Source organism: Myotis davidii, unplaced genomic scaffold (assembly GCF_000327345.1).
Source record: "Myotis davidii unplaced genomic scaffold, ASM32734v1 scaffold1343, whole genome shotgun sequence".
In the NCBI taxonomy this organism is placed as follows: Eukaryota; Metazoa; Chordata; class Mammalia; order Chiroptera; family Vespertilionidae; genus Myotis; species Myotis davidii.
In genome coordinates, this window is record NW_006294552.1 from 393,443 (window position 1) to 403,686 (window position 10,244).

Sequence of the window (10,244 nt, forward strand, 5' to 3'; positions counted from 1 at the left end):
TGTGATGTTAGCAGCCCATCCATTAATTCATCGGGAGCTGTTAAAAGAAAATCATGATATCCTGATTTCATCATTTTTCTTTATTAGCTGGAAGACTTCTCTCAAGAAATGTTTCTTTTTGGAGTGGTTGGTGATCCAGTGTAGCAACAGTTTTATGGCTGGATCCATTCTGTAGACCTGGGGAGAATAGCCACAGCTTTCTAGAGCTGCTAACACATGACACCTCTGGAGGGCGTTTCTTAGAAATCATGTTGCAAACGGTACTTTTCAGAGGTGTTTGTTTTCTCTAAGACCTCCCCCATGGGACCAAGACCATTTTTGATAAATGCAAAACTTGGACTGGGGTTGAAACTAGAGTCAACTGACTTCACAGATCGGGAAGGAGCTTAGGGAAATGTTCCACAAAAAGCAGTGTGATTTTTGAATTGCTGGAAACATCCTGTGCTGCTGTTTCCCCAGGTTTCGGTGGACCGGGTTTTAAAGACCCTGAAAGAAAATGCCAACAAAGCCAAAAGTTTGCTCCTCACGACCATACCTCAGATAGGTTCCATGGAATGGTCAGAAACCCTCCATAACCTGAAGGTAAGTATCCAGAGCCGTCTGCAAGCAGACACTTCCACATCCTCAGCTGCCTTTCCTATGATATGCATCTCACCCTTGGTGCGTCTCCTCCTGTGTTTTATACTAGCCTAGATGTTTTCTGCAAGTTTTCTTTCCATTTCCTTCCCTAGTAACCCTTTGTGATATTGGGTAGTTAGAGCTGGCTGGTTAATGCAAGACCATTGGAAGTTGAGGTGGGGAGAGTCCGCCAGATTCTTGACACGGTTCTGCCTGCAGCGTATCTCTTAAGTCCTACTTCAGAAGATGGATAGCACTGGCTCTTCACGTGGCCTGCGTAGCCAAGGAACTTGTTTTTTCTTTGGCAGATCCATGCAGACTGGTTGCAGCCTTTTAGGCTAAAACTGACAGAGCAGTAACAAAATGGTGCCGGGGAATATCTGCTTACTCTTCGTGTTGCATCTAACTAAGAGTCATTAATGATAAACATCGGGTGGGTTGCAGGTTGGTAACTTTTTTTATTTTTATTGGTTTCAGAGAGGAAGAGAGAGGGGGAAAGAGATAGAAATATCAATGATGAGAATCATTGATCAGCTGCCTCCTACGTGCCCCCTTCCAGCGATTGAACCCACAACCTGGGCATGTGCCCTGACTGGCAATCAAACCGTGGCCTCCTGTTTTATAGGTTGGCTCTCAACCACTGATCCATGCCAATCAGGCAGTAACTTTTCAACTCTAGTATTAATTCCCCGAATATACAGAGTGGGGCAAAAATAGTCTTACAGTTGCTCAGTTGGAAAATAAGGAAATAATTAGTAATAGTACAAGAATAAACTCTGTTTTGCATACTCACAACTGTAAGCCTACTTTGTCCCACTCTGTAATTTAAACTGACTGCTACACTCAGACGCGTATGATTTCTATTTGGACATGTTGTGACTCTTGATTAACCATATTAGATAAGGAGTTTACTCAAACTGATCAGATTTTACATTCACCTAATATCCAAAGAGGGTAGCCAGTATGTTCTGAGGTCTCCTAGGACACACCTATACTCTTAGGTCTTATGCCTGTAGTTGAGAAAGGATTTGAAAGGTTGATATAAGCCCTCCCTACCCCAATTACCATTGAGTAGCCCTGGAACGAGAGTCATAATTTTAGTGTGATGAGGATGCAATATGGTAGTGAATGATTGATAACCCCTGGGTATGGGGAAGTCATGATTTATACTGTTTGCCAGTTTATGTGGTGTAAATGCTCCAGTATAGCTGACTTTAAGCTACCAACATGAAGCCACTGGTAAGCTGGACAGGATACACGTAGATGGGTCTCGTAAGTTGGTATGAGCAGGCTCCTGCACACTAGTATAACTAAGGTGCCTTTAGGACTTGCAAAGTCAAGAAGATGGGATTTGTAATCTACCGTTCCTACTAGATTTTAAGTCCATAAGGAACGAGAAACATTAGTTGGTTTCAACCTGTATACCTAGGACATAAATGTTCTTTAATGAATAAATGATAAGCCCTTTCCTCCATGCGGTATTTTATCATATCTATAATAATAAAAGCGTCATATGCTAAGTAGACCGGACAGCCAACGACCTTCTGGACATAGCCACGGGGGCAGAGGCAGAGCGGTTAGGGACAATCAGGTAGGCAGGCGAGCAGTTAGGGGTGATCAGGCAGGCAGGCAGAGTGGTTAGGGGCGTTGAGGTAGGCAGGCGAGCAGTTAGGGGCAATCAAACAGGCAGGTAGGCGAGTGGTTAAGAGCCAGCGGTCCTGGATTGTGAGAGGGATTTCCAACTGCCCGTTAGAGTCAGAGAGACTATATGCAAATTAACCCAGCCAAGATGGCGGCCAGCAGCCACAGAGCTGGAGCAAGCAGGGGGCTTGCTTGCCCCAGCAATGGAGGAAGCCAAGCTTCCCGCCTGCCGCGGCTGGCTCTGAGCTCTACTCAAGGCAACAAAGTTTCAGTTATAGAAGATAACTAAACCACAGATACCTGCTTTCAGCCGGCGGTGGCCACGGAGCTGGAACGAGCAGGAGGCTTGGGTTATGCCTGGCGATGGAGGAAGCCAAGCTTCCCACCCGGCCTGGCTCTGAGCTCTACTCAAGGCTACAAAGTTTCAATTATAGAAGGTAAATAAATCGCAGAATAAAAAAAATAAAGGAGAGGCTGGGAGCTTCCGTAGCCAGAGGGCTTGGCCAGCCTGAAAATGGCCCTCAGCCCCTCACCCAGGCTGGCCAGGCGCCCCAGCGGGATGCACACCCTGATCTGGGACACCCTTCAATGCAAACCAGCCAGCCCCCACCCGTGCACCAGGCCTCTATCCTCCTATATAATAAAAGGATAATATGCAAATTGACCCTAACAGCAAAATGACCTGGTGGCTATGACACACTGACCACCAGGGGGCAGATGCTCAATGCAGGCACTGCCCCCTGGTGGTCAGTGCGCTCCCACATGGGGGAACACAGCTAGGGATGTCTGACTACCAGGTTAGGCCCGGTCCCCCAGGGAGCGGGCCTAAGCCAGCAGGTGGACATCCTCTGAGGGGTCCCAGACTGCGAGAGGGCACAGGCTGGGCTGAGGCCCCCCCCACCCGAGTGCACAAATTTTTGTGCACCAGGCCTCTAGTTGAAATATAAAAGCCTTTATTGAAGACAAGAGGGCTAGAAAATAAGAATTGGAGAATGTCAGTTTAGAAACGGTTACATTTGCCTGAGTGTAATGTGCGTCTATATATATAAAAGCCTAAGTGACTGTTAAGGCGGAACGACCAGCCGCTATGATGCACACTGACCACCCAGGGGCAGCCACTCAACACAGGAGCTGCCTCCAGTGTAGCCAGAAGCCGGTCTCATGGCTGGCAAGTGCAGCTGCCATGGTGGGAGCCTCTCCTGACTCCATGGCAGCACTACCAGGCATTGGCAGCAGGCGCAGCGGGCCAAGATGAGTGCGAACGGTGCGGCACCCAGCCTTGATTCAGGCTCCTCCCTGGCTGCCTGCTGCTTGGCACACTGCTACATCCCTTGGGGGCTGTCCGACTGCCAGTTTAGGCAGTCAGACATCCCCCAAGGGGTCCCGGACTGCAAGAGGAATGTCTGACTGCCATCTTAGACCTAATCCTGGTGACGTTCTCTGTAGAAGGCAGTTAGTCTGAACATCTCAGTGACTCAGGGAACTCAGGTGAGCCTTCCACTGCGCTTGACTCACCCACTCGATGGTGTTCACAGGACAGACTGGTGGCCCAGCCTGTGTATGTGCAGCAGCTGCTGAAGCTCAAGCAGCAGACTATGCAGCAGCAGAAGGCCATCCAGCCACAAGTCGGCAGTTTGACATCCCCTGAGGGGTCCCCGACTGCAAGAGGGCACAGGCTGGGCTGAGGGACCTCCCCACCCCCAACCCTCCCCCACCAGTGCACAAATTTCACGCACTTAGCCTCTAATAATGCAGTAAAGCATCACAACTCAAGCATGGTTAAGCAAGCCCACCTTGACTTCTTGGAACTGTGACTCATACTGCTATTTTGGTTTTTCTCAACTGTCCCAATTTGACTGTAATCTCTTGAACTGAGATGACTTGTCAGACAATAAATTTAATATTTCCACTTCATTTCTAAGTTAGAATGCCAGATGTTAGAAATCAGTGTTTTCCTCCCCTCTGAAGCTTCTGAAATTGTGTGTAATATTGGTGTGTAGTATTCTTTTTTTTAAAATATATTTTATTGATTTTTTTACAGAGAGGAAGGGAGAGAGATAGAGAGTTAGAAACATCGAGAGAGAAACATCGGTCAGCTGCCTCCTGCACACCTACCACTGGGGATGTGCCTGCAACCAAGGTACATGCCCTTGACCGGAATCGAACCTGGGACCTTTCAGTCCACAGGCTGACCCTCTACCCACTGAGCCAAACCAGTTACAGCAGTGTGTAGTATTCTATCTGTACCTTTCTAAAGAGGGTGTATGTAGCTTTCATCAGATTCTCAAAAGAATATATAACCTAAAGAGAAAAAGTGAAGCATCAAGGCCTTCGTTCTACAGCACTAAAGATCACCTTACAATTTTTCCTTCTTCTCAGCTCTCTCAGCACTGAAATGTATATCATTCACTAATTGGTTTCAGAAACGCTGAGTGCCCACTGTATGTCAAATAGTGGTTTGCAACAATACAATTAGACTTGCTATCATAAAGAAGATCCTATTCTCTTTGGAGGTAGTGACATTAAAATTTGAATGATTTTTTTTCAGTGGGATAAGGTGAAAAATAGAGGTTGCATAAACAAAAATCCAGGCTGGGGCTGATGTGTAAACGTGTCCTAGTGGATATGTAAGGGATGGAGATGGTGAGAATCCGAGGCATCATGAACCTCGCTCACAGGAAGGGAGAGTAAGGAATTGGTTAGGTCCAGCGGTTCTCAACCTGTGGGTCGCAACCCCTTTGGGGGTCGAACGACCCTTTCACAGGGGTCGCCTCAGACCATCGGAAAACACATATATAATTACATATTGTTTTTGTGATCAATCACTATGCTTTAGCTATGTTCAATTTGTAACAATGAAATTGGGGGTCACCACAACATGAGGAACTGTACTAAAGGGTTGCGGCCTTAGGAAGGTTGGGAACCACTGGGTTAGGAGCTCTGCAGAAATCCCACATCTGGTTAGTGATTTCTACTTTGATGAACATGCAAATTTCCTGGAGAATTTATTAAAAGTGTATGTCTCATGAGTTTACACTCTAAAATCAAATACGGTTTTTAACAGCATTCCAGTAAAATCATACATAAAAGCCAGTAAGTGCTTGGTTAATTATAATCTGTGCCTACTTTTTTACTTTCAGAATATGGCCCAGTTCTCTGTTTTATTACCAAGACATTAAAATATAGCATGACTTCCCAGAAGATAAGACTTTCTAATTCTAGTCGTTTGGGGAATTCTTGCTTAATCGGAAAAGCTTTCATGCCCTTGCCCGCTAAGGAAGAACGTGTGCTAAGGCCATGCCCGTGTGACAGATGCCTTCCGAAAGACATGAATGCTCCAAAACACAGCGAAGCCAATGACCAGTAAACATGTGAAAATTCCTAACCTGTAGAAAAAAGACAAGAAGATACCATTCACCCTTCCCCCATTAAATTCATAACAATAACAGGTGGGAGGTGCAGTTTCTTCTGTTGCCAAGGATATGAAGACAAAATGGGACTTGGACTATTTATTGGTGGCACTGTAAAGGTGTACAGTCTCTCTGGAGAGCGGTTTGGTAAATGTACCAAAAGGCTTAAAAATACTTAACACCCTTTTTGCTGGTTACTCTGCTCCTTTCATCTTTAAAAATTCATCTTTAAAAAATTAGAAATATGGTAGTGAATGATAACTGCAAAGAACTATGTGTAAAGAAGGATGTTTTATATAGTGCCAGTTTTAATAGCAAATACTCAAAACAATCTGAATATCCAAGAATTAGAGATAAATTATGGTTTAGCTCTAATTAGATTATGAAGGGGCCAACTGAAGATCATGTTTTTATGTAATATTTAATGTCCTAAAGGATTGGTTGCTGTATAATATAAAATGAAAAAAAAGTGAGCATTTTACAGTACTGATTTTGTTTTAGAATTCTACATAAATGCAAAAAAGACTAGGAAGACATAGTCTTTTGTTATATTTTAGGGGTATATTGGATCATTTTAATTTTCTTTATACTTTTCTGTCTACACTTTTTTTCTACATAAATATAATCAAAGAGCATAGTTGTTTTAAAAATAAAAATTACTGAGCAAGATCCAGCATTTAAATACATTATTTCTGGTAATGAAGCAAAAATTAAGATGGTAATAATAAAAGGAGTTCTTTTTGAGTTCCATCTTTATTTTATATATAAAAAAAGATCATTAACAACTTGAACAGTCATCGAGATACTTTTCAAACAACTTCGTGAGAAGAGCTGGGCAGTTAACACTGAGATAGTCTTAAGCTATCGAAAAGACTACATACACACATTATCGTGTGCCAGATATTTTTTAAATTAACATTTTATTGTTAACTTTAAAGGAATGGGCTTTCTTTTCTATCAGAGGCAAATCTTTTTTTCTCAGGATCATTAATTTTCACTGTGGTCTATTATACAGGGTCCTTGAATGATGTAGCTTTCGTCTGTTCAAAGAGTCTGTAAAGTCAGTGTGTTTGTGTCTATGAGAATGCCTTCAAGATTATAAGCTACTAATTGTAAACAGTGAAATAAACCTGTTACCCTCCAGCATTAATATTGAGCTGTTTGGGTTACATGTGATTATGTCTTGGAATCGCTAATGCAGTGGTTTCAACTCTACTTGCACATTAGAGACCCACAAAGGACCCAGTGGATCTGAACCCAGGATTCTCTGGCTCCAACCAATAATTGTTTTCACTCCCCTGTAATATATACCACCCTGTACTTTACTTTATTCTTAGATGTCTGAAGGTGTGAAGGTGAAAACATGGGCTTTTTTCTTGCTGCCTTCAGAAAGTACTGTTCTCCCCCACTTTTAGATACTTTTCTTAATCCAGTTGCCTTTTCTAGCAACCTCATTTCCAGACTTCACAAATGGACTATACTTGTTTTCTGTTACCCATTATTCATTGCTTATACAAAGCCTATTTAGTTTTCCTTAGACCTCATTCTTCAGAACTTTGACCATTTATTCTTGGTATGCTTCTCTCTCTCTCTCTCTCTCTCTCAAACAAAATTAACATCGAGATCAGTTTTGAGCATTTGGAAGTGAATTATGGGCGTAATAGAAAAGTTCTAGCTTAGTGATTTAGGCCTTTGGAAGAATGGCCAGTTACAGGTTAGTACATCTGCATTAACTTACAAATCTTTATTGGTACATATTATGAGCTACTTATTATTTTCCTGATTTTGAGGATGGACAATCAGAATAGTTTATGCATAGCATTAACCAAAAGAGTGGAGAAGGCTGGTATTGCAAGGTTACATTTGAGACCTAAGAACGTTTTGCAAATTAGCCTCAGTACTTCCTGGAGTTGTTTATACTAGGCAACTGAAAAATGTGCTTGATTTCATAGGTATTTGTTGGAGAGCACATTTTTATAGAATAAAAAAAACACAAAAGCATTTGATGATTTCATTTGGGGAAGATTAAAAGGAAATTGTCAGTGTTTTCAAACTATGTCCTCAGTTTTATAGATGATTCAGGCTTAAAAAGTCCACACATTGGAATGTGATGACACATTCATAAACTGCCCCTTTTGACCTCACTTTAGTTTACAAATGCCCCCTCCCCCCAATAAGAACCAAGATTACAAGGCTAAAGCAGTAATAAGAAAGCCATTTCCAAATATATACAAATCACCCAGCTTCGAGAATTATCTCAGCCATTGTCTTCTAAACTACCACCTTCTAACCTCCTCCCATGTTATTTTGAAGCATTTCTCATATCACATAATTTAATCCATGAATATTTCAATGTTACTTCTAAACAATATTTTTAAGATAATCACAAAACCATTAAGATGAAAAAAATGAATAAAAATTCCTTAATGTCATCAAATATGTAGTGGATATGCAACAGTTCAGATGTTTCATAAATGCTATTTTTTACACATTGTTTATTTGAAACAGGATTCAGTTACAGGTCATACATTGCAAGTGGTTGACAAGCATTTTGTTTTCATCTCTGTTCCCTCACCCTCTTACTGACTTTCCCTTTCTCCTCCCCCTCCTTACCTTTTATTTTTCACATTCTCTCTCCTCTTCTTACAGTTTATTTGGTGAAAGAAATCCAGTTTGTCTTTGAGAGTTAAATATAATCCAGATTCTTGTAACTGAATCCCCATAGTGTAACGTAATCCTCTGTCCTCTGTATTTCCTCTAACTTGATAAATTGAATCTAGACTTCTTTTTCTCAAGACTACTTTAGAGGAGGTGGTATGTTCTTCCATAGGAGGGACATAATGTCTCATCTCTTGGATATTAGCAGCCATCAGCTTTGGATGCCTTTATCATTAATTTAGTGAATTGCAAAAAATTATTCCAGTTCAAAGTTACCTTCATGTAACCCCTGAAAAGTAAGGTGACGGCCTCCCTGTTTGAATTAAGATTAAAAACAATATACACAGAAAGAGCATTTCATACAATTGAAGTCATTAATAGCAAGTAATCAAAATCCTGTAGAATTTAAAAATGGATCAGATATACTCGTGTACTGTGAAACATAGTTGATAAATAGGAACAAAGCCACATGAAGAAAAAATAAACAATGAGACTATCTTAAAATACTGGGCATATTTTTTGTTGTTAATCCTCATGCGAGGATATTTTTTCCATTGATTATTAGAGAAGGGGCAGAGAGAGAAAAACATCAATGTGAGAGAGACACATTGATTGATTGCCTCCTGAATGCACCCCGATGAGGACCCAGAATTAACCCTGAAACCCACATGCCCTTGACCAGTAATTGAATCTGCAACCCTTAGGTGCTTGGGCTGATGCTCTAACCACTGAGATACGGGCCAGGACTAGGTGGATTTTTGAAACAACTAAATGGGCCCTAGCAATGTGGCTCCGCTGGGTGGGTGTCATCCTGAGCACTGCAAGGTTGCCAGTTGAAAAGGTTGCCGACTTGATTCCTGGTAGGGAGTGTGCAGGAGGCAGCCATTCTCACATTGATGTTTCTCTCTCCTCAAAAAAAAAAAAAAAGTCAATTCAGAATATTTTTTAATGTTAAATTGAAAAAATAAATACTACTGATGAAAATTTGAATTTAAAATATAATCAATAAAACTAGAAATCTAGAATTATTCAGAACATTACAGTTGGAGAGGAAAATTGAAGTGGATTAGGAACTCAAGAAAAAAAAACCCAAGATGTATAGAGATGAAAATATGATAGCTGGAAATGTAAAATATAGCACAAGTTCTAACAAATCTTATTAAAGGGAATACATGTTCCAGAAAGAGGAAATAAAGAAAATGAGGGATGTGACTTACTTCAGCATGAGGAACTCGACTCATCGGCAAAACTGAAAATTATTTTAATACAATCAGGTAAAATCTCAATATGGTTGAAGAATATATGGCAATTAAAGAAACACATATTCAAGAAAAGGTATTAACATTTTATAAGAACAGTGAGAGTCTGTGGAATTTGAACTGAAATCACTTCTCCCAACTCAACAAGATGGGAACCTGACTGGTGCAGCCAAGGGCACAGAGCCCTACCTCCTTCAGCTCCCAGGATGTCAGTGTTTCTCAACCTGCTGCCACCTGTGCCTGAAGCTAAGTTATGGTCAAGTGTAGGTGAGAGGTGGGGTTTCTCTTCTGCCTAGCCACCAAGGAGGTTCTACACTGAGCGGTGCTGCTAGCACTGAGCGGTGCTGCTAGCACTGAGTGGTGCTGCTAGCAATATAGGGGCCCCAGTCATCTTTCTGCTGGCTGGTTAGACAGTTATTCCATCCTGGGAGAGTCAAGCAAATTAGAGCTAAAGGTGCTGTCCCCCACCACCACCCCTGAGCACTCGGCCACTAAAGGAGAAGCTTGCCATTGTCCCCACCTCCAGCTCCACAGGCATAACCAGAGGTGTTGCCTGGAGAGAGGGCAGGCCATACACCAGAGAGCTCCTTTTCTTTTCCTAAAGGAACTGGTTTCATTTGAAACACTAAGGGTGCTCTCAAAAAGAGTGGAAGTTGTA

General features: G+C 41.9%; 1 protein-coding gene across 2 annotated transcripts in view; it reads left to right on the plus strand.

Moving 5' to 3' along the window:
* Window positions 1-6,148, plus strand: part of MTAP (methylthioadenosine phosphorylase) — a 45,358-nt gene extending 39,210 nt beyond the window's left edge. For both annotated transcript variants that reach the window (XM_006768704.2, XM_015567181.1), the window contains 2 exons: window positions 460-582; window positions 5,400-6,148. In XM_006768704.2, coding sequence (XP_006768767.1) covers window positions 460-582; window positions 5,400-5,438 — 162 coding nt within the window. In that variant the 3' untranslated portion in view covers window positions 5,439-6,148. The remainder of the gene's footprint in view (window positions 1-459; window positions 583-5,399) is intronic.
* The last annotated feature ends 4,096 nt before the right edge of the window (window positions 6,149-10,244 follow it).